Source organism: Phoxinus phoxinus (genome assembly GCF_949152265.1).
Source record: "Phoxinus phoxinus genome assembly, chromosome: 8".
Taxonomy (NCBI): domain Eukaryota; kingdom Metazoa; phylum Chordata; class Actinopteri; order Cypriniformes; family Leuciscidae; genus Phoxinus; species Phoxinus phoxinus.
This window is the reverse complement of record NC_136883.1, coordinates 1,858,377-1,884,413: the sequence shown is the minus strand read 5'-3', so window position 1 is coordinate 1,884,413 and position 26,037 is coordinate 1,858,377. Positions and strand designations below refer to the sequence as shown.

The following is a 26,037-nucleotide window of genomic DNA, read 5'->3' as shown; positions in this document are numbered from 1 at the left end:
AATGTTGAAATTATCATTGGCTGAGATTAATAAATACTGTAGAAATATTTTTCATTTACCGGTAGTTATTTTTTAAAAATTATTATTTACACTTACTTTTATTTTAGCTTAATTGCAATTGCAGTAAATGTTTTAATATATTTCGTTTTGGTTACCGAAAATAGCCCTAATATTGACATTTCCATTCATGAAGCATTAAATCAAACACACACTTCAAAACTGTAATATGACGAATACAATCACAATATCGCATGGCCTCTCGTCAGTTTATGTGCATTAATGTTGTGTTCACCTGTTCCATGTGATGTTCCCAGAAATCTTCTGCATTTCTCCCAGTGCCGCCAGTAAGAGAGAGGATTTCCCACATCCCACCTGCCCTACGATCATCGTCAGCTGCCCTGAGACGCGGAGAGAAAACCATGTTACTCGTCCCGTTAATCACGCGAGTACAACACTACAGAAACCGTTACTCGTCCCGTTAATCACGCGAGTACAACACTACAGAAACCGTTACTCGTCCCGTTAAACACGCGAGTACAACACTACAGAAACCGTTACTCGTCCCGTTAAACACGCGAGTACAACACTACAGAAACCGTTACTCGTCCCGTTAATCACGCGAGTACAACACTACAGAAACCGTTACTCGTCCCGTTAATCACGCGAGTACAACACTACAGAAACCGTTACTCGTCCCGTTAAACACACGAGTGCAACACTACAGAAACCGTTACTCGTCCCGTTAAACACACGAGTACAACACTACAGAAACCGTTACTCGTCCCGTTAAACACACGAGTGCAACACTACAGAAACCGTTACTCGTCCCGTTAAACACACGAGTACAACACTACAGAAACCGTTACTCGTTCCGTTAAACACGCGAGTACAACACTACAGAAACCGTTACTCGTCCCGTTAAACACACGAGTGCAACACTACAGAAACCGTTACTCGTCCCGTTAAACACGCGAGTACAACACTACAGAAACCGTTACTCGTCCCGTTAAACACGCGAGTGCAACACTACAGAAACCGTTACTCGTCCCGTTAAACACACGAGTGCAACACTACAGAAACCGTTACTCGTCCCGTTAAACACGCGAGTGCAACACTACAGAAACCGTTACTCGTCCCGTTAAACACGCGAGTGCAACACTACAGAAACCGTTACTCGTCCCGTTAAACACACGAGTGCAACACTACAGAAACCGTTACTCGTCCCGTTAAACACACGAGTGCAACACTACAGAAACCGTTACTCGTCCCGTTAAACACGCGAGTACAACACTACAGAAACCGTTACTCGTCCCGTTAAACACACGAGTACAACACTACAGAAACCGTTACTCGTCCCGTTAAACACGCGAGTACAACACTACAGAAACCGTTACTCGTCCCGTTAAACACGCGAGTGCAACACTACAGAAACCGTTACTCGTCCCGTTAAACACGCGAGTACAACACTACAGAAACCGTTACTCGTCCCGTTAATCACGCGAGTACAACACTACAGAAACCGTTACTCGTCCCGTTAAACACGCGAGTACAACACTACAGAAACCGTTACTCGTCCCGTTAAACACGCGAGTACAACACTACAGAAACCGCTACTCGTCCCGTTAAACACACGAGTACAACACTACAGAAACCGTTACTCGTCCCGTTAAACACGCGAGTGCAACACTACAGAAACCGTTACTCGTCCCGTTAATCACGCGAGTGCAACACTACAGAAACCGTTACTCGTCCCGTTAAACACGCGAGTACAACACTACAGAAACCGTTACTCGTCCCGTTAAACACGCGAGTACAACACTACAGAAACCGTTACTCGTCCAGTTAAACACACGAGTACAACACTACAGAAACCGTTACTCGTCCCGTTAAACACGCGAGTACAACACTACAGAAACCGTTACTCGTCCCGTTAAACACACGAGTACAACACTACAGAAACCGTTACTCGTCCTGTTAAACACACGAGTGCAACACTACAGAAACCGTTACTCGTCCCGTTAAACACGCGAGTACAACACTACAGAAACCGTTACTCGTCCCGTTAAACACGCGAGTACAACACTACAGAAACCGTTACTCGTCCCGTTAAACACGCGAGTGCAACACTACAGAAACCGTTACTCTTCCCGTTAAACACACGAGTGCAACACTACAGAAACCGTTACTCGTCACGTTAAACACGCGAGTACAACACTACAGAAACCGTTACTCGTCCCGTTAAACACGCGAGTGCAACACTACAGAAACCGTTACTCGTCCCGTTAAACACGCGAGTACAACACTACAGAAACCGTTACTCGTCCCGTTAAACACGCGAGTGCAACACTACAGAAACCGTTACTCGTCCCGTTAAACACACGAGTGCAACACTACAGAAACCGTTACTCGTCCCGTTAAACACACGAGTACAACACTACAGAAACCGTTACTCGTCCCGTTAAACACGCGAGTACAACACTACAGAAACCGTTACTCGTCCCGTTAAACACACGAGTACAACACTACAGAAACCGTTACTCGTCCAGTTAAACACGCGAGTGCAACACTACAGAAACCGTTACTCGTCCCGTTAAACACACGAGTACAACACTACAGAAACCGTTACTCGTCCCGTTAAACACACGAGTACAACACTACAGAAACCGTTACTCGTCCCGTTAAACACACGAGTACAACACTACAGAAACCGTTACTCGTCCAGTTAAACACGCGAGTGCAACACTACAGAAACCGTTACTCGTCCCGTTAAACACACGAGTACAACACTACAGAAACCGTTACTCGTCCCGTTAAACACACGAGTGCAACACTACAGAAACCGTTACTCGTCCCGTTAAACACGCGAGTGCAACACTACAGAAACCGTTACTCGTCCCGTTAAACACGCGAGTACAACACTACAGAAACCGTTACTCGTCCCGTTAAACACGCGAGTACAACACTACAGAAACCGTTACTCGTCCCGTTAAACACGCGAGTACAACACTACATAAATCGTTACTCGTCCCGTTAAACACGCGAGTACAAACACTACAGAAACCGTTACTCGTCCCGTTAAACACGCGAGTACAACACTACATAAACCGTTACTCGTCCCGTTAAACACACGAGTACAACACTACAGAAACCGTTACTCGTCCCGTTAAACACACGAGTACAACACTACAGAAACCGTTACTCGTCCCGTTAAACACGCGAGTACAACACTACAGAAACCGTTACTCGTCCCGTTAAACACGCGAGTACAACACTACAGAAACGTTACTCGTCCCGTTAAACACGCGAGTACAACACTACAGAAACCGTTACTCGTCCCGTTAAACACACGAGTACAACACTACAGAAACCGTTACTCGTCCCGTTAAACACGCGAGTACAACACTACATAAATCGTTACTCGTCCCGTTAAACACGCGAGTACAACACTACAGAAACCGTTACTCGTCCCGTTAAACACGCGAGTACAACACTACAGAAACCGTTACTCGTCCCGTTAAACACACGAGTGCAACACTACAGAAACCGTTACTCGTCCCGTTAAACACACGAGTACAACACTACAGAAACCGTTACTCGTCCCGTTAAACACACGAGTACAACACTACAGAAACCATTACTCGTCCCGTTAAACACACGAGTACAACACTACAGAAACCGTTACTCGTCCCGTTAAACACGCGAGTACAACACTACAGAAACCGTTACTCGTCCCGTTAAACACGCGAGTACAACACTACAGAAACCGTTACTCGTCCCGTTAAACACATGAGTACAACACTACAGAAACCGTTACTCGTCCCGTTAAACACACGAGTACAACACTACAGAAACCGTTACTCGTCCCGTTAAACACGCGAGTACAACACTACAGAAACCGTTACTCGTCCCGTTAAACACGCGAGTACAACACTACAGAAACCGTTACTCGTCCCGTTAAACACGCGAGTACAACACTACATAAATCGTTACTCGTCCCGTTAAACACACGAGTACAACACTACAGAAACCGTTACTCGTCCCGTTAAACACACGAGTACAACACTACAGAAACCGTTACTCGTCCCGTTAAACACACGAGTACAACACTACAGAAACCGTTACTCGTCCCGTTAAACACACGAGTACAACACTACAGAAACCGTTACTCGTCCCGTTAAACACGCGAGTACAACACTACAGAAACCGTTACTCGTCCCGTTAAACACACGAGTACAACACTACAGAAACCGTTACTCGTCCCGTTAAACACGCGAGTACAACACTACAGAAACCGTTACTCGTCCCGTTAAACACACGAGTACAACACTACAGAAACCGTTACTCGTCCCGTTAAACACACGAGTACAACACTACAGAAACCGTTACTCGTCCCGTTAAACACGCGAGTACAACACTACAGAAACCGTTACTCGTCCCGTTAAACACGCGAGTACAACACTACAGAAACGTTACTCGTCCCGTTAAACACGCGAGTACAACACTACAGAAACCGTTACTCGTCCCGTTAAACACACGAGTACAACACTACAGAAACCGTTACTCGTCCCGTTAAACACGCGAGTACAACACTACATAAATCGTTACTCGTCCCGTTAAACACGCGAGTACAACACTACAGAAACCGTTACTCGTCCCGTTAAACACGCGAGTACAACACTACAGAAACCGTTACTCGTCCCGTTAAACACACGAGTGCAACACTACAGAAACCGTTACTCGTCCCGTTAAACACACGAGTACAACACTACAGAAACCGTTACTCGTCCCGTTAAACACACGAGTACAACACTACAGAAACCGTTACTCGTCCCGTTAAACACACGAGTACAACACTACAGAAACCGTTACTCGTCCCGTTAAACACACGAGTACAACACTACAGAAACCGTTACTCGTCCCGTTAAACACGCGAGTACAACACTACAGAAACCGTTACTCGTCCCGTTAAACACATGAGTACAACACTACAGAAACCGTTACTCGTCCCGTTAAACACACGAGTACAACACTACAGAAACCGTTACTCGTCCCGTTAAACACGCGAGTACAACACTACAGAAACCGTTACTCGTCCCGTTAAACACGCGAGTACAACACTACAGAAACCGTTACTCGTCCCGTTAAACACGCGAGTACAACACTACATAAATCGTTACTCGTCCCGTTAAACACACGAGTACAACACTACAGAAACCGTTACTCGTCCCGTTAAACACACGAGTACAACACTACAGAAACCGTTACTCGTCCCGTTAAACACACGAGTACAACACTACAGAAACCGTTACTCGTCCCGTTAAACACACGAGTACAACACTACAGAAACCGTTACTCGTCCCGTTAAACACGCGAGTACAACACTACAGAAACCGTTACTCGTCCCGTTAAACACACGAGTACAACACTACAGAAACCGTTACTCGTCCCGTTAAACACACGAGTACAACACTACAGAAACCGTTACTCGTCCCGTTAAACACGCGAGTGCAACACTACAGAAACCGTTACTCGTCCCGTTAAACACAAGAGTACAACACTACAGAAACCGTTACTCGTCCCGTTAAACACGCGAGTACAACACTACAGAAACTGTTGTGTTCACCTGTTCCATGTGATGTTCCCAGAAATCTTCTGCATTTCTCCCAGTGCCGCCAGTAAGAGAGAGGATTTCCCACATCCCACCTGCCCTACGATCATCGTCAGCTGCCCTGAGACGCGGAGAGAAAACCATGTTACTCGTCCCGTTAATCACGCGAGTACAACACTACAGAAACCGTTACTCGTCCCGTTAATCACGCGAGTACAACACTACAGAAACCGTTACTCGTCCCGTTAAACACGCGAGTACAACACTACAGAAACCGTTACTCGTCCCGTTAAACACGTGAGTACAACACTACAGAAACCGTTACTCGTCCCGTTAAACACACGAGTACAACACTACAGAAACCGTTACTCGTTCCGTTAAACACGCGAGTACAACACTACAGAAACCGTTACTCGTCCCGTTAAACACACGAGTGCAACACTACAGAAACCGTTACTCGTCCCGTTAAACACGCGAGTACAACACTACAGAAACCGTTACTCGTCCCGTTAAACACGCGAGTGCAACACTACAGAAACCGTTACTCGTCCCGTTAAACACACGAGTGCAACACTACAGAAACCGTTACTCGTCCCGTTAAACACGCGAGTGCAACACTACAGAAACCGTTACTCGTCCCGTTAAACACGCGAGTGCAACACTACAGAAACCGTTACTCGTCCCGTTAAACACACGAGTGCAACACTACAGAAACCGTTACTCGTCCCGTTAAACACACGAGTGCAACACTACAGAAACCGTTACTCGTCCCGTTAAACACGCGAGTACAACACTACAGAAACCGTTACTCGTCCCGTTAAACACACGAGTACAACACTACAGAAACCGTTACTCGTCCCGTTAATCACGCGAGTACAACACTACAGAAACCGTTACTCGTCCCGTTAAACACGCGAGTGCAACACTACAGAAACCGTTACTCGTCCCGTTAAACACGCGAGTACAACACTACAGAAACCGTTACTCGTCCCGTTAAACACGCGAGTGCAACACTACAGAAACCGTTACTCGTCCCGTTAAACACGCGAGTACAACACTACAGAAACCGTTACTCGTCCCGTTAAACACGCGAGTACAACACTACATAAATCGTTACTCGTCCCGTTAAACACACGAGTACAACACTACAGAAACCGTTACTCGTCCCGTTAAACACACGAGTACAACACTACAGAAACCGTTACTCGTCCCGTTAAACACACGAGTACAACACTACAGAAACCGTTACTCGTCCCGTTAAACACACGAGTACAACACTACAGAAACCGTTACTCGTCCCGTTAAACACGCGAGTACAACACTACAGAAACCGTTACTCGTCCCGTTAAACACACGAGTACAACACTACAGAAACCGTTACTCGTCCCGTTAAACACACGAGTACAACACTACAGAAACCGTTACTCGTCCCGTTAAACACGCGAGTACAACACTACAGAAACCGTTACTCGTCCCGTTAAACACGCGAGTACAACACTACAGAAACCGTTACTCGTCCCGTTAAACACGCGAGTACAACACTACATAAATCGTTACTCGTCCCGTTAAACACACGAGTACAACACTACAGAAACCGTTACTCGTCCCGTTAAACACACGAGTGCAACACTACAGAAACCGTTACTCGTCCCGTTAAACACACGAGTGCAACACTACAGAAACCGTTACTCGTCCCGTTAAACACGCGAGTACAACACTACATAAATCGTTACTCGTCCCGTTAAACACACGAGTACAACACTACAGAAACCGTTACTCGTCCCGTTAAACACACGAGTACAACACTACAGAAACCGTTACTCGTCCCGTTAAACACACGAGTACAACACTACAGAAACCGTTACTCGTCCCGTTAAACACACGAGTACAACACTACAGAAACCGTTACTCGTCCCGTTAAACACGCGAGTACAACACTACAGAAACCGTTACTCGTCCCGTTAAACACGCGAGTACAACACTACATAAATCGTTACTCGTCCCGTTAAACACACGAGTACAACACTACAGAAACCGTTACTCGTCCCGTTAAACACACGAGTACAACACTACAGAAACCGTTACTCGTCCCGTTAAACACACGAGTACAACACTACAGAAACCGTTACTCGTCCCGTTAAACACACGAGTACAACACTACAGAAACCGTTACTCGTCCCGTTAAACACGCGAGTACAACACTACAGAAACCGTTACTCGTCCCGTTAAACACACGAGTACAACACTACAGAAACCGTTACTCGTCCCGTTAAACACACGAGTACAACACTACAGAAACCGTTACTCGTCCCGTTAAACACGCGAGTACAACACTACAGAAACCGTTACTCGTCCCGTTAAACACGCGAGTACAACACTACAGAAACCGTTACTCGTCCTGTTAAACACGCGAGTACAACACTACATAAATCGTTACTCGTCCCGTTAAACACACGAGTACAACACTACAGAAACCGTTACTCGTCCCGTTAAACACACGAGTGCAACACTACAGAAACCGTTACTCGTCCCGTTAAACACACGAGTACAACACTACAGAAACCGTTACTCTTCCCGTTAAACACGCGAGTGCAACACTACAGAAACCGTTACTCGTCCCGTTAAACACACGAGTGCAACACTACAGAAACCGTTACTCGTTCCGTTAAACACGCTAGTACAACACTACAGAAACCGTTACTCGTCCCGTTAAACACGCGAGTACAACACTACAGAAACCGTTACTCGTCCCGTTAAACACACGAGTACAACACTACAGAAACCGTTACTCGTCCCGTTAAACACGCGAGTGCAACACTACAGAAACCGTTACTCGTCCCGTTAAACACACGAGTACAACACTACAGAAACCGTTACTCGTCCCGTTAAACACGCGAGTGCAACACTACAGAAACCGTTACTCGTCCCGTTAAACACAAGAGTACAACACTACAGAAACCGTTACTCGTCCCGTTAAACACGCGAGTACAACACTACAGAAACCGTTACTCGTTCCGTTAAACACGCGAGTACAACACTACAGAAACCGTTACTCGTCCCGTTAAACACGCGAGTGCAACACTACAGAAACCGTTACTTGTCCCGTTAAACACGCGAGTACAACACTACAGAAACCGTTACTCGTCCCGTTAAACACGCGAGTACAACACTACAGAAACCGTTACTCGTCCCGTTAAACACGCGAGTACAACACTACAGAAACCGTTACTCGTCCCGTTAAACACGCGAGTACAACACTACAGAAACTGCGCGACAGATCCTCACCGAAGGGAACCTTGATGTCAATATTGCTGAGAGTCGGGCATCCCTGTGTCCATGTGAAGTAGCCGTTTATAATCTGAAACAGAAACACAATAACGTTCTTGTCAAAGCTAATGGTAACACTTTACAATAAGGTTCATTAGTTTGTAACTACATTAGTTAACATGAACCAAGAATGAACAATACTTCTACAGCATTTACTAATCTTAGTTAATATTAATTTCAACATTTACTAATACGTTATTAAAATCAAAGGTTGTATTGTATTTCTTAACATCAGTTAATGGACCGTGAACTAACATGAACAAAGAATGAACAGCTGGATATTTAACTAATTAACTATATTAACTAACATTAACACCAACAATCTATTTACATAGATGAATTCATAAATACTGTAACAAATGTTTTGCTTATTGTTAGTTCATATAATACATGAACTAATGTTAACTAATGAACCTGATTGTAAAGTGTTACCATGGTAAAATGTAGTTGTGATGGAGTATCTAAACCTCAACATCCACAGGATCAGGCAAAGACCCGATCAATGTCATTGACTTTCAATAAAACATGCATCATATGAATCTCACCTTGATACACACTTCGTCCTCCTGAGCCGCTGATTCTGTCAGTGTCTGGTCCTGATGCTCAAAGTTCCGGTTCACGTCTTGTTTGGATTTATTCTTACGGTTCACTAGTTTGGCCTGAAGCTGTAATGCATACTGAGGGAAGAGAACAGAAACACTTCATTCTGCACTGCGGAGAGGATTCAGGACGTTTCATTCCCAAACGCACGTTAAAGCGACCGCATCATGCGATGCTCGTGTAAATCAACACAGTGCCGAGTTTCACTCTGAAACATGCAATGCACATATTTATTAAATTAAATCACAGCCAAATTGCAATTTCGGTTTTATTTTCGATTAATCGTGCAGCCCTAATGTTGTTGAGTATAGATGCATTTGAAACTATCAAAATATGTTTGCTTAATAGTTCACATTCAAATAAAATGTATCCTTTCCTTTAAATACTGTATATGCTTTTGTGCATACTCACGACAGACTTAATGTTGCCGTTGTTGTTCGCTGGACTTTGGGCGGTGGGATCCTGATCGGTTTCAATCTCCGCACTGCCAAGAAATTCACTCAGTTTCTGCACACTGAGAAGAAGTTACAAAAAGAGGAATTTTTGAGGTTAAATGTGTATCCAAAAATACATAATGACAGGAAGCATTGGTTATTGAAGTGCATGAATGGCAGAAAGATGAAGAATAGGATGAAGATGAGGATGATAATGATGAAGATGAGGATGAAGATGATGAAGATGAGGATGGTGATGAAGATGAGGATGAAGATGATGAGGATGAAGATGAGGATGCTGATGAAGATGAAGATGAGGATGAGGATGAGGATGAGGATGATGATGAAGATGAGGATGAAGATGATGAGGATGAAGATGAGGATGCTGATGAAGATGAAGATGAGGATGAGGATGATGATGAAGATGATGACGAGGATGAAGATGAGGATGGTGATGAAGATGAGGATGAAGATGAGGATGATGAAGAGGATGAAGATGAGGATGATGATGAGGATGAAGATGAGGATGAAGATGATGAAGATGATGAGGATGATAATGATGAAGATGAGGATGAAGATGATGATGATGAAGATGGTGATGAAGATGAGGATGAAGATGATGAGGATGAAGATGATGAGGATGAAGATGAGGATGCTGATGAAGATGAGGATGAAGATGATGAGGATGAAGATGAGGATGGTGATGAAGATGAGGATGAAGATGATGAGGATGAAGATGAGGATGGTGATGAAGATGATGATGAAGATGAGGATGAAGATGATGACGAGGATGAAGATGAGGATGGTGATGAAGATGAGGATGATGATGAGGATGAAGATAAGGATGATGAGGATGAAGATGATGATGGAGATGATGATGAGGATGAAGATAAGGATGATGAGGATGAAGATGATGATGGAGATGATGATGAAGATCACCTGACGAGGGCTTTGACCGTGGAGTGCAGGACACTGGAGAGCAGGAACAGGGGCGTCACCAGTATGTGGAAGAGCGACAGGGACCCGAAGGCCACAGCGGGAGACAGATCTGAGTCTGAGACACTGTGAACTCGCACGTGCACCGCAAAGATCTGCGAGGAAACACGTGCGTTCAAACACTGCTCTCCCACTGTCAAGAGCTTCTAAACCAGCATTACTGAATGAACGGAGCTGTGAGAGAGCGTTACATAAGAGAGAGAGAGAGAGAGAGAGAGAGAGAACGAAGAGACGGCAGACTCACTGTGAGAACAGCAGCGATCGGGACGGCGGCATTCATGAAGACTGAGGAGAAAAATGAAACGGAATAATTGCATTTTTAATGGATTGAGTTGCATAAAAAATTACATTCTAAGATATATTTATAATTTTAAAAATTAAAATATTTAAAAGGATTTTTTGTATCTTAAATATTACATTTTATTTTAGTAATTTTTTGGCTTTTGTAATTTTATGATAAATTTTATTTCATTTTTTTGTATCATTTTATAATATATTTATTAATCTAAGTTCATATTTTACATCATAATATATTTAATTATCAAAGTTTGCGTACTATATTATATTTAATTATCTAAGTTTGCATTTGAGATCATAATATATTTTATCTACGTTTGCATTTCACATCATAACATATTGAATAATCAAAGTTTGCATTTTACATCATAAATAATATATTTCATATTTAATAATCTAAGTTTGCATTTTACATGATGATATATTGATCTATCAAAGTTTGCTTTTCACACCATTATATATTTTATAATCATTCAGATTGCATTTTGCATCATATATTTAATAATCAATGTTTGCATTTGACATCATAATATATTGAATATTTAATAATCTAAGTTGCCTTTTATATCATAAAATATTTCATAATCAAAGTTAGCGTTTTACACCATAATATATTTAATCTAAGTTTGCATTTCGCACCATAATATTTATCTTTATATTGATAGTCTAAGTTTTCCAGACATGAATGTGCAGAAGTCGTTGTCTCCGCATGTGTGTGTGTGTGAGGCTCACTGGAGAGGGACGTGTAGAGAGCAAACGTCCTGAGGTTGCTCAGCTCCTGTCTGCGTGTTTCCTCCACGCTGGATCTGAAGATGTGTTCCCACGCGTAGAGCTTCAGGAGCTTGATCCCCCTCAGGAGCTCGTTGGTCTTCTTTAGTCTCTCACTGGTGTATTCCTGTAACACACACACACACACACACACACACACACACACACTGATGACATCACTGCGTACTCCATGCACTACAATCCCACGATGCTGACTGATATTACAATACACTCGTGCTGATGTACAGTACATGCTTTATATTCTATTTCTAACGCTACTGTAATGAAGGCTACTGTATCATATTTGATAAATGCATTTCCAAGGCCTCTAAATGATCAACATGATCAAAACTTTGCTGATAAACCACAATCTACTGCATGCCTTCTGTCGTATGATTGATAGTTTAGACTTTTGTGGCAAGTAAAAGTCTTTTAGTACAAATGTCCACATTCAGCTCGTGCTTTTTTTTTTAGAAAAATTAGTATCAAATATGATCATCTTTTGAGGAAGGGAAGAATCTCTCTATCATAATTGTATTGCGTTGCATTATATGTTTTAAACCTACAGAGCTTTGATTATAAAACGAAGCATTTAAATATAATTTTATCAAGACATATTATTGGCAGATATACGGCTGATATTTATATGCATTTTATGTTCATAGTCTGCTATATGATACAGATCTCACTGATTTACATTACAAGCATCATCATTTCATCACTTTTTGTGCATATAAATATCAGCATCTGCACCAAAGTGCATATTTTTTCTCAGCTTTTTTCCCTCCCTGAGTTCCATATTCTCACTATATCATACTATAGAAATTATAAAACGCCTGTTGCATCAAATATGATACTCAACACATATGCAAACTTTCTTTAAATAAATTGCAATTTTTTAAAAATAAATATGTGTATTATTTCAAGCTTTCAGGGTTACTATATTTATTGACAGTAGCTGCGCTTCCATGACAGGTTTGCGCAAAACTTTCGCAATATTTTCTAAATGTCGATAAAGAACTATTGCGAGATGATGGCGCTTCCATTAACCGATGTTATGTGACTAAAACGTAATTTTTTCCTCTCGCGATAAGTCATTCCGAAGATCATGGCAATGGATGTTGGTAGGTTTACATATATCCCAGCCACCGCAATAGACATTATTTTTAATGAAAGGAGACATTGATAGGTGTGTTATCCAAGCATTAATGCCAAGGAAAGACCCGTATACTGAGAGTGACACATGTGAGGAGTTTCTGGGTGTTTCTCACTCATTTCTGCTTCAAGATCGTGATAAATTGTGGCATTTCTTTGTTGTTTAGAATCCATTATTCCTGTAATACTTAGTTTTTTATGAGTTTAATAAAGAACTCTGTCTCGTCTTCTGTCCAAAACATACCACGCCATCTACGTCATGCGACCTAAATATCAAGTGTAGCGTTAGTTCTGGTAGATCACGTTAGTCAAGCTCTCCATCCTCTACCTATAGGAATACGACACTTTCACTGTATACATATATACCTTATTTTCCGGACTACAAGTCACACTTTTTTTCATAGTTTGGCTGGTCCTGCGACTTATAGTCAGGTGCGACTTATATATCAAAATTAATTCATACTGACTGAGATGAACCAAGAGAAAACATTACCGTCTACAGTCGCGAGAGGGCGCTCTAGTTAGCGGAGTTGTTCAGAAGCGACACCGAGGAAGAACTCAATGGATTCAGTGTTGAGGAATGAGATCGGGAGCTTGGTGAACTTGCTTACCGGTAACTTGCTGGGCTCGCTGGCTAATGTTAGTTTAGCCTATTCAGCCTCCCAAGTATATGTTCTTTATGCTGTTGTATATATAATAACTGTTAATGTGTTACGCTAACACACCGGACACTATTCAGCCTGTTGTTCTGTGTGCTGTTGTGGAGCTGAATAACTCGCCTTTCCAGATTAAATGTCTGTTCTTGGTCTTGGATTTTGTGAAATACATTTCTAAATAAATGTGACTTATAGTCCAGTGCGACTTATATATGTTTCTTTCCTCTTCGTGACGCATTTTTTGACTGATGCGACTTATACTCCGGAGCGACTTATTGTCCGGAAAATACAGTAATCAGGATCAGGATCTCATTACCCTCCTCCCTCCCCAGCTCCTCCTGTCTCCAGTCGGGATTTGGCGTTGTGATTTCCCTTAAATCAGAATTCTCGAATTATGTTGTACTTTAAAATCTTGAATTAATGATATGTGCAATACATTCATGTTGGTTCTGTTGTGTTTGCCCTGAGGGGGTTATTGCTGCTCTTATCCATGCTAGACTACATTGATGCGCAGGGAGTTCTCGCCCATCCTAACTGTATGCTAACTGCCAATCGTATTCGACGATAGTGGTCCTGACAGAATTTCCTTTTTCGAATCGCCTGAAAAACCTCCTCATGCGAGTGTAAAAATGCTTCTGCAATATATGGGAGTTTTTGCGCAATTGGCGTGTTTCCATTGGGCGTATTTTCAATTTCAATTTGCGCAATTTGAAGGGTAATGAAAACGCGGCTAGTATCTATGCCTGATTTGCTCACCAGAGTGCTCTTCTGCGCGCGTGAGAGTCGAGTGGCTACGAAATACTGCAGCGGAGCCAAAGCCACGATAACAGTCGCCCCGATCAGAGCGCTCACCCCCAGCAGATAGTAGAGGAGTAACACACCAATGACAATCTGCACACCAAAACAATCAGCAGCATTTACAATGCATACATGTGTTCATGTAGGTGGTTGAATAATGTTAAACGAAACAATCCCTGATGCTAACCTGAACCGGCATGGCCCACAGGTTGGGACAGAGGAAGAAGAACCACATGAGGTGGTTGGTGTCGCGGGCCACGAGACTGCAGATCTGGGCCGTGGTCATGTCACCCATAGACATGTTGGAAGTGCACAGGCGCATGATCTTATTGTAGATCTTAGTCTGTGGGAAAAAGAACAATGACGAAATGTTTCCAAGTTACCAGAAAAATATCAAAGGATTGCCGTTAATCTTCATCTAACCAATTAAAGTCACCATGAAATCAAAACTTTTTTTTTTATGGAATATTGCAGTGTTTATACTAAATGATCAGTGCATATCATTATAGTTTTAATAATCTTGAATCAGAACAGCCCCAGATAGCAGGCAGACGTCGATTCAACGTTGATTTTTAGTTGTAAAGGTCAGTATCAATCATTGATCAAATTTCAACGTTGAATCAACGTTCACTATTTGGTCGGTATATCAGAATGTTATTACGTCGAAAATAAAACATTGATTTAACGTTGAAATGCGGTTGAATGGCGTGTCGGATCTTGATTCGACGTTAATTCGATGAGCAAAACTATGTTGTTTCGATGTCACGTCAACGTCGTTTCCACGTTGATTCAATGTCAGTTTGCTATCTGGGCTCTTCTCTTCTATGATGACGTGGGCGGGGCAACCTGTCACTCACATGAGATCAGCCAATAGCAAACCACAAACATCCTACCAGCCAATCAATTCCCCACAGACACAATCAAGCCATGTGTTCTTGTTCCAGAAGCGTTTCACTCAGATATATATATATATATATATATATATATATATATATATATATATACAATTGGGAAGAAAAGACTTCCCCAACTTCTGTTTCATGCCGACTTTAACAGAACAATGATCATACAAACTGGAGTTTATTGACAGGCAGGGTTTAGTAATCATACCTGAATGGCTCCTCTGAGTTTTATCCCGGTCTCAATGGCCACATAATACGAGGCCTGTAGGAAAGTCCTCTGCAGCAACAGAGCCAGAAACAGCAGAACAGCGAGAACATACGCATTCGCCAGGAACGCCTCCGACGAGATGAAGTGCACTCCAAGCAGCTTCACCTATAAAGACACAGAGAGCGAAAAAGAGTGTGTGTGTGTAAAATATTGACCAATGGGTGAATCTTGAAGAAACATGTCCAGGTCACAATTCACCCCATAATTTAATGATTTTTCTTTAATGTTTCCGTTCGATCATGAATAAGCTCTGCAAAGCTCCAGTTCTCCTCTATATCAGTGTCAGTGATTCTGAACTCCTGAAACGCCTCCATTGTAGTCTTGAGTTTCTTCCGGGAACGAACACGTCACAATATTCCTCATTATAATAATTAATATGCAGAATAAAGGGGCGGGGCCTGGTTAAGTTAGTCAGTAGTGTGTTAAACTGGCGGTTATGGTAAGGGGCGGGACATTTCCCAAACACACTCGACGAATCACAACACACTGCTCCAGCCGACCAATCAGAGCACAGTGTGCTTTTCAGAAGGAGGGGCTTCATAGAGACAGGAAGTGAACAGAGTGTTACTGACAGACTGGGAAGAGAGGAGCCGCAACAATGGAGAATATGAGGAAAATAATGTGATTTGAATGCAAAACTCATACCCATAACTCATTTAAGCTCAAGAGCACACAGTCATCTAATAGCATGCCATATGCCTCAGCCTTCTCAAAGCTATCAAAGCCGTTTATGTGCTCTTGAAGCCACTTAAGTGTGTTCAAACTGATCATGTGATGAGATAAACATTACATCATCTTCCCTGTGTAAAAATAGAGAATCATGTATTTTTAGCAAGATACATTGTGCACCTACAAACTAGCAACAATACATTTCAGAGGAACATAACATGAACTTGTTTTAAAATAATATGCATAAAAACATTAAAAATAATCAGGTTTTCCATAAAGCATTTGCATATCAAGTGACAAATATTATGCAGCGGCACACAATCAGATTTGACAAGTACTGAACTGAAACACAAAGCAATTGTCCTGAGTGTTTGTCAGGAACATGGATACTACACTCAAAGTGGCAATTTAAAACGCTGGTGTTTCAGGGACACAGAACAGCACCAAAAATATAAATCCAAATTATGTTTTTAAACATATCATGGTCCAACTTTGAAAGGTTACTTGGACACTGAAGCCACATATATATAAAACAATTTTTTTCAAGTAAAACACAAAAATCAAGAATTTTTAAGAATATTTATGCAGCTCTTTTTAACACGTTGCAATAATGTCCCATTACTTAACATTAGTAAATGCATTAACAATAAGCAATACATTTGTTAAAGTAGGCTATTTATTTATCTTTGTTAACATTAATTAATGTATTAACATGAACTAAGATTAATAAATACAAATATTTTTTCATTATAAGTTCACGTGAACTAATGTATTTAAATATATAGTTCAGTCATGAAACTCTAGATGGCGCAAGCTGATGTGAACACAATGACATCATCTAACACGGCTCGAGCTGATTGGACAATAAGCTCGCTGCTTAACTAATACATCGCTTCTATATTTGCTGTAAGCAGTTTTTCAGAAACCCTCCACCTCCCCAGCTCCACCTGTATAGATCTGGGCCGGGTATTTTCATGTATGGTATATAATAGAAGAAGCGTAGCAGATCTATTAGCCAAGACCAAACATATCATATATGGAGCCTTAGATATTGTAAAGTGTTCCCATATCTCCCAATCTTTCTGAAAAGGATGGAAAAGCACTAAACAAGTCAGTTTTACTCATAAACTTTATTCCAGTTCCACGCAGCTCTCAAATCAAACATGGGTTGGACATCAATAATTGATAGGCAATTTTTAAAGGTCGTTGCACACAGTGTCCGACGGTTTCGTATGCGTTTTTCGTATTCGTCATTTGGTGGCTCTGAAACGTCACAACAAAATGTTTTCAAAATGCTTGCTACGGATGCAAAAAACGCAGAAAACTTTTTTCAGGTCAGAATTTTTTTATGACGGAAGAAAATTTTGAAGGCAGTGTGTAAACGTGATTGACACAACATGAGGTCGCATTTATTTTTTAATGTGCAAAAATTTTAGGGAGTCTAATTTTGGACTCAGTGTGCAAGGACCTTAAGTAGGGTTGGGTATCGGTTGGGTTTTATCCGATACCAGTACCCACTCGGTATTTTTTAAACGGTTCCGGTGCTTAAACGGTTCTTGAACCGGTACTTAACAAAATGAAACCACACACTTTGTCAAAAAATAATACCCTTTTATTTACAGGGCCAAACTGGACACAATATTAACTTAAATATTTAAAGATTTTTTGTTTTCTGATTAAATGAAAAATTGCGCTGTTTAACAGGCTTCTGATGTAAAACACTTCAGTTAAGATCAACATTTTGTCTTCTCATATTATGACTTTTACTTTAAGCAGAGAAATATCTGACACTGAGCAGAAATATTTAACACACACAGTATAGCCTCGTATAAAGAAGTGTTGGAACTTTGTTAAAACATTTTGCACACGTTGTCACACTCGCTGTTGAATGGCAACGGTGTTTGCTGGCCTACTTGATATGCAAGATTTGCAGTTGGCATTAAAATAGGCCTACTAGACTGACCCGAAGAGGACCGGCACTTTCATCACTTGATTTAAAAAACACATTTCAGCGCTAGATCGTCTCGTATTTAACAAACGAACGAAATGAATGCTCTGCTGGTTAACTGGAGATGTTTTAATTATATGTATTGGAACATTCGTGCCGCGAGATGTTTTACAGGGGCCGGTAAAAAAGTCAAGTTTTGTTCTTATTCGGTCTCGTTACTATCGTTTACGTCGGAACCGGTTCCCTATTGGCACGGCGTTTCGGTACCCAGCCCTAACCTTAAGTGTGGTTTAACTGTCCAAACACCTGTCGGGCCACTGTAAGTACTGTCATATTAGCATTGGTACCGGAGGCAGAGCGCTGTGATTGTCACTGCTGATGTGATGAACGATCCCCGAGATGCAGAGCGGCCCGGCGAAGCCCAGCAGATCCGCCATGAAGCGGAAGGTGATGCTGAGCACCAGAGGTCTGCCGAACGCCAGCCGAAGGGAACGCCAGATCCACCTCGAGCCCTTCAGCGGGACGGGCCCGTCCTCCTGCACACACACCGAGAGACAGAGATGATGAACCAGACGCAGATGCCCAGCTAGCAATTGTGCGTTTAAAAGATGTCTAATAGCCGTCCAAATACAGCCCTGACGCAAAATGATGATGAAAAAAGGCAAAATTTGGGCTGTCAGTGAAAATGTAGACATCTAAACCATCACCCAAGAGTAGACTAGACATCAGTTAGATCACATCGAAATGAAATGAGTGAAGAAATGAAGCCACACACCTTGTAATCACTGTTGACTTTCCTTACATGATGGAATATCATACATCTCTCAAGTTATTTTGGCAAAAAACAACAACATGTAACCAAATCCAAAGTTATTTTGGCTAGAAGTGTGTGTAAAGACATGTGTGAGAAGTGTGTGTTAAGAGATGACAGATGAGATGACAGACGCAGATTATGAGATTCGCTGACTATTTAATTTTAATATAAACTGGTAATTTAGTAACTGATGCACAGATTATGTAAACTCCACACCCAAACACATTCTCTACCGCGTCTTACATAAGGGGCTTAATCTGAAGTGTTTCTGAAGTCCCGTCTGTTTTTCAGGACAAAGGGGATAAAAGCAATTCTGCTGTATTATGGACATACGCAGTCTGGTTATACAAGTGCACGTCGACATAAAAAATAAAAAATAAAAGTTTGCAGATCTCTGATTTTGGCAGAGAAAGAAATCCTGCTGTTTAAACTTATGTAATTTCTGTGTTCATGCAGCTTTTCCCTGAAATCCAGATTATACTGGCCTTCAATGAACCAGCGCACATATCATTTGAGTGATATCATAAATATTATGTCTGTATTCACTCTTTTCAATTAAGAGTGTGTAACGTAATGGGTTACCATTACCTTATATCATACATTATTAATATTAATTATGAACCTGTGGTAGTTTTTCGTAGTCTTAGTCTTGTTACTGATTAGCTAATAGTGAACTACCACATTCATCTGAGCGCTATTACTTAATAATTAATTAATCAGAGTTTCTTGTTAGTTGATAGTAGTTATTAGAGTGTTAATAGTGCGTTACTCATTTGTTCCTGCAGTGATTCATCAATGAAGGAACATTCTCCTGAAGTGTTCCCAGGGACGGAGGGAGCGTACCGTCTGCGCGTCGAAGGCCTTGCGGAGCCGCTGGTAGTTGGTGAGCGCCCTCATGGATATGGGCAGCTTGCCGATGGTTTTCAGGTCGATGGGCCGCTGGTGTGCAGACGTGATGAAGGTGTTCATCCACCAGTACGTGCTCTTCGACAGCAGGTTCACGAACGGTTGAAGGAACCGGACGCCCAGATCCTGAAGATCATCGGGCGGCTTCACCTCCGTGGGAAACGCAAACCACATGTAGCGCTGAAACCCAACGAGAACGCAGGCATTAGTGAAGCTTCAACAGCGCTATGTGCATTTACATCTCAAAACCATCAACAATCAGATTGCTGCTGCTGCTGTTTTGGAGAGTTTTTTACTTAAAGGGTTAGTTCACCCTAAATTTTTTAAATTCTGTCAGTAATGTCTCTCCCTCATGTTGTTCACCGTCAGACTTTCCTTCATCTTCGGGACACAAATGAAGATATTAGTGATTAAATCTGAGCGCTGTCTCACTCCTCCAGAGGATTCTGTTGGAATTGAAACTTGCCGGCCCAGAAAGTTAGTGAAGACAATGTTTAAAATAGTCCGAGTGACTACAGCGGCTTAACCTTCAGTTTATCAAGCGACGAGAATACTTTTTGTGCACAAAAAAACAAACAAAAATGACGACTTTTTGATGTTCTTCTGTGTGTTCCTCTGAGTGAGTTCTCGTAGTGTAACAGCGCTTCTAGGTTGTACGTCAGAACGGAGGCTCACTATTGGCTAGCATCACACACACATGACCAGCATCGGCCAATAGTGAGCCTCCGTTCTGACGTACAACCCAGAAGCGCTGCGCTGTTACACTACGTGAACTCACTCAGAGGAACACACAATCAAATATCTTCAGTTGTGTCCCGAAGATGAAGGAAAGTCTGACGGGGAACAACATGAGTGAGAGTCATTACTGACAGAGTTTACGGTTCTGGGTGATCTAACCCTTTAATGTTGGAACATGGATGCAGGGATTCACTCCTATATAGACACATATAGAGCATCGATGAGGGCATCAATGAGGTTCAGCTCAAATGTGCCGTTCTAATCCATCCTAAATGGGCTCAATAGATCTTGGGTTTATGGGATTTGACCCAATATGTATCATTGATATTTGTAGAATAACTTTACAAGAATAACTGGACTTGCCAATTACGCTATTATTGAACATAGTGTTCAAAATCACAAAATCAACATTTTCTGTGTTTCCTTTGCAAATGTGATTCCAGGGTTGGAAAAGACAGTATATAATTATATAATATAATATACTTGATAATATAATATATTTACTGTTTTTAAGAAATCCCTTGTGAAAAAGAAGTGCACTCAAATGCACACTTCAAATCTTAAAACACTTCATGAATATTTCTTAACACACTTAAGTAAACTTTTAAAAAGCGCACGTTGTAATAATTAAAAGTTGTACTTTAAAGTACATTTTGCGTAAATGTTTTATAATCTTTTGTGCTTTACACTTATTTTGATGCGTTATAACATTCTAAAGCAATTGTAAAGTGCATGATTATTAATTAACAATAATCTTGATTAGTATATTCTTTAATATATTTTAAATGTAAAAAATTGCAACACAATGCAATTCAAATACATGATGACATGTAAGTTTTAATATAGAAATGACATTAAAGTATATTATTTATTTCCCATGTTTATCAGTACATTTGGCTGTACACGTTAAACATATTTCAAAGGCAATAGAAGAATGAAATGACATATAACGATGTACTGAAGTCATACATTTTAAACGTAACTAAATGCATTTAATGTACATTTTAAACTATAATATATTTTCATTAAATTGTAATAACATCCAATTAAGCATCTGGAAACATTACATCCAGTTCACACTTCAAAACAATTATTTAAAGTAATGTATTTACGTTATAAGCAATCTTTTTAAAAGTATGCTGAAGTTTATTTCTTTTTCAACAAGGGATACAGAAGTAAAACTATTAGCTCTATGAAACAAACACGAGTCAGACTTGATCCTTGTTTTGCACAATAGATTGCATGTCCAAAACAGATGATGCATAAAATAAACTGTAATTTGACACTACTTGAATTGTATTACGGTATTAGTATGTAGCCTAGCTGTGTTTTTCCCCAGCTGATAATTTCCCCAAACTTTATTCTAATAATGTGAGGCCGAACGCGGTACGGTTACGAGACGGGATTATCCCCAGTGATTGCAGTTATGCACATTCATTTTGATAAAAGTTCAAGACCTGGCCTGAGCCTCCGCTCTCCTCAGCAGAACACAGCGCCCGATGAACAGCTCAGCGAAGCGAGTGCGGAGAGGATTTGAGTCGCAGAAGTTGATTGTGAGTTGCGTGGTCATTTGATCAGTGCAGGTTCTCAGCATTTTAATCTCACATCGAGGTATTATGCAACACAGAGCGGATCATGCCGTACCTAAAGTGGCGATGTCCTCATGGACACAAATCATTACGAGGCATTTTCTTAGAGAAGAAGCATATATTAATATGTATTTTTGGTAACACTTTACGATGAGGTTCCATTTGTTAACATTATTAATGAAAAATGCGTCTAAAGCATTTATTAATCTCCGTCAATATTCATTTTGACCCTCACTAAAACATTGTATATAAAGTATATACACATATATATATATATATATATATATATATATATATATACAAATATACACTACCGTTCAAAGGTTTGGGGTCAGTGAGATTATTATTATTTTTTGGTCGGGGTAAAATAAATCAATACTTTTATTCAGGAAGGATGCATTCAATTGATCAAAAGTTACAGTAAAGACATTTATAATGTTACAAAGGATTCTATTTCAAATAAATTAAATATAATTTTCTGTTCATCAAATAATCCTGATTTTTTTTTTTCAACATTGATAATTGCTATTATAACGGCGGATTGCTATTATAACGGCGGATTGCTATTATAACGGCGGGTTTGCCGGCGCACGCCAGGAGCGGTTCACAGCCGAGGAGACCGACGTTCTCGTCAGGGCCGTAAAACACAGAGAAGTGACATTGGGGATGATGGAGAAACACACACACATTAGCTTCGGTTAAACAGGCGTATAATAATTTGGGTAAATGTGTAATCTAGATTTATGCCTATTTGTTTCACATCTTCATGGACACAACAATGATTTCCCTCGTGTGTTAATATTTTTCCTAGTAATAATGTATGATTAGCAAAAATGAAAACTGCTGCGTCTGTTTAGATTAGAGAATCAAAGTGTGTGTGTTGTTCACACGCTACATAATGGCCAAGCACGCGCACTTAAAATAGCATCTGACTAACGCGCGGCGCCGCTGTCTTTAGACTGGGTTTCTCCTGGTCAGCGGCGGAGTTGTTTTCTGGAACTGCAGAATATCACCAGGGAACGTTTGCGCCGGAACACACTCCTCTTTACACTGAACCGCCCCCGCGAGCGCAAGTTCATTCCCTAATTTACCGACGTGCGTCTGTGGAGGGAAGAGTCCGCTGTGCGCGGGTGCAGAATAGGAATGATACATGCGGCGCTGTACAAAGTCAATTGCGCTGAGTGCAAGATACAGCCCATAGAGTCATGGACAGTTCCATTAAACACCAGATCCAGATCTCCCAGATATCCCCGGACCCACACTCACCCTGCGCAGGATCACGTTGACCTCGACCCCCAGCAGGAGCCCGTACAGCAGCGCCAGGAGGCCCGTGATGCAGAACCGCAGCTGCCTCGGCCCGATGCCGTGACAATCGTACTTCACAAACTTGATGGTTTTGGTGATAAAGGCCAAAGTCCAGTAGATCAGCAGTGCTGGACAGGAAGAGGAATGTTTCCATATGTCTGTTAATCCTCTGTTTACTCTTAATTCATTTTAGAACTGTTTACATTTTCCTTTTATGTTGTGATTATTTCAATTCCTTTCTGTGTAAAGCACTTTGAATTGCCATGACATGTGCTCTATAAATAACCTTGCCTTGCCGTATAGAATAAGTCTGTGTTTTCACAACATTCAGTGTCTATTTACTTACATTTAGTTGTTGCCTTGGCTTTTGGCTTGCTTAGTTGAGGACATTTAATATTCAACAATATTATTGATCTGCCTTAAGGTGGACTTAAAGGTACAACATGTAGGATGTTTGCAGTAAAATATCCAAAAACCACTAAGCAAATGTTATATATTTTGTTTAGTTGATTACTTACAATATCCCAAATGTTTCCAACTATTTGTAAATCGTGAGGAAATTGTGATTTTAACCGAGGAAACGGGGCGTGTGAGCGGGGGTGAGGGAGTCGCCAGCCAATGGAGTCATATCCGCGTTACCCTCGGTTTCCGCTCGTACTGCCACAGTAACCATGGCGACAGACGTGGACAACTGGGTTATGCCTAGCAGGACGCTCACGCTGTTGTTGTTTTGTTCAAACATTATGGACCATGGCAAGCAGACTTTGAGACAAAAAGAGGATTAAAACAACATCTTTCGAGACGCCGAGAGCTCCGCGGCTAACTTCGACTCGACAGAGACGTGAGTGTTGCATGTGCTTTATTAGACAGGTGAGCAAATGTACATACAACTAATCAATGTTATTTAGTTCAACATGATGTAATGTTAGAATATATGATCTGTATGTTATTGTAATGTTGATCTAGCCAGTTTCATATAGCCAACAAACAACCTAACTAACAACATTCAACGCTCAAATGCCGTTCAGTGTGATAGTGTAACGTTAGAGCGAGTGAACAGCGCTGCGTTACCTCACAAGTTTAATTCGTCTAATAAACTGACCCGTGGGAGTAGTAATACAGCACTTGCGTGAAGTTCGGTAGAGAATTAAATGTCCATATTCCTTATATCCGCGGGACTCACGTTGCCTGTGGCGCTGGTATATGCTAACATTACGTCTCTCATTAGCAATCGCGCCCTGCTTCATAACACAGTCATGTTAAAAACATCAATGTATTCACTCATCCATAAAAGATCCATCAGCTTGACGACAAGATCCATAATTCCGCTTAATGCTTTGCGTCATCAATATACGCCCTATTGTAAGAGGTTAGCGACCCCTGGAGGCGAAAAAAATCCCACATATTGTACCTTTAAGTAACAAAGTTCCTTCTAGAAACAAACTTGGTTGCATTATTCTCATGTTATCACTGTGAAGCTGCTTTGATACAATCTGTATTGTAAAAAACACTACATAAATAAAGGAGACTTGACTTGTTAGTCTCAGGGATGATAATGAACACTGCGCTGATGTGAATCTGGAAGGGTTTATTGTACCGATAAGCAGCTTGGGGAAGTTGGAGGTCTCGATGTTGTGGTAATAGATGATGGATGTGATGGCGGCCAGAATCCCGAGTCCTGCCGGCATGTAGAGGTGAAGATGACGAGACTGATTAAACCTGGAGAACAAATGCATTCAGTTATTAAACACTGCAGAGAACACACACACACACACACACACACACACACACACACACACACGTATATTGTATACATTTAATGTGTATAATGACATGTGTATTACAACTTAAACGGTTTATGAGGACATTTCATGAGTCCTCGTAATTCAAATAGTATGTGATGGGCAGGTTTAGGGATAGGGGCAGTGTAAGGTGTGTGTGTGTGTGTGTGTGTGATGGGCAGATTTAGGGATAGGTGCAGTGTAAGGTGTGTGTGTGTGTGTGTGTGTGTGTGTGTGTGTGTGTGTGTGTGTGTGTGTGTGTGTGTGTGTGTGTGTGTGTGATGGGCAGATTTAGGGATAGGGGCATTGTAAGGTGTGTGTGTGTGTGTGTGTGTGTGTGTGTGTGATGGGCAGGTTTAGGGATAGGGGCAGTGTAAGGTGTGTGTGTGTGTGTGTGTGTGTGTGTGTGTGTGTGTGATGGGCAGGTTTAGGGATAGGGGCAGTGTAAGGTGTGTGTGTGTGTGTGTGTGTGTGTGTG

At 41.5% G+C, this 26,037-nt stretch overlaps 1 protein-coding gene across 1 annotated transcript in view; it reads right to left on the bottom strand.

Annotated features, from left to right (window-relative positions):
- abcc8b (ATP-binding cassette, sub-family C (CFTR/MRP), member 8b) overlaps nucleotides 1-26,037 on the bottom strand; it is a 77,257-nt gene that overhangs the window by 46,212 nt on the left and 5,008 nt on the right. The window contains exons 4-17 of the mRNA XM_079620048.1: nucleotides 25,376-25,497; nucleotides 23,740-23,906; nucleotides 20,084-20,326; nucleotides 18,774-18,962; nucleotides 15,750-15,914; nucleotides 14,827-14,982; nucleotides 14,598-14,732; nucleotides 11,995-12,157; nucleotides 11,210-11,250; nucleotides 10,909-11,060; nucleotides 9,947-10,049; nucleotides 9,481-9,612; nucleotides 8,894-8,966; nucleotides 293-398 (exon numbers count right to left, since the gene is read on the bottom strand). Of these exons, the coding sequence (XP_079476174.1) occupies nucleotides 293-398; nucleotides 8,894-8,966; nucleotides 9,481-9,612; nucleotides 9,947-10,049; nucleotides 10,909-11,060; nucleotides 11,210-11,250; nucleotides 11,995-12,157; nucleotides 14,598-14,732; nucleotides 14,827-14,982; nucleotides 15,750-15,914; nucleotides 18,774-18,962; nucleotides 20,084-20,326; nucleotides 23,740-23,906; nucleotides 25,376-25,497 (1,947 nt within the window). The remainder of the gene's footprint in view (nucleotides 1-292; nucleotides 399-8,893; nucleotides 8,967-9,480; nucleotides 9,613-9,946; nucleotides 10,050-10,908; nucleotides 11,061-11,209; nucleotides 11,251-11,994; nucleotides 12,158-14,597; nucleotides 14,733-14,826; nucleotides 14,983-15,749; nucleotides 15,915-18,773; nucleotides 18,963-20,083; nucleotides 20,327-23,739; nucleotides 23,907-25,375; nucleotides 25,498-26,037) is intronic.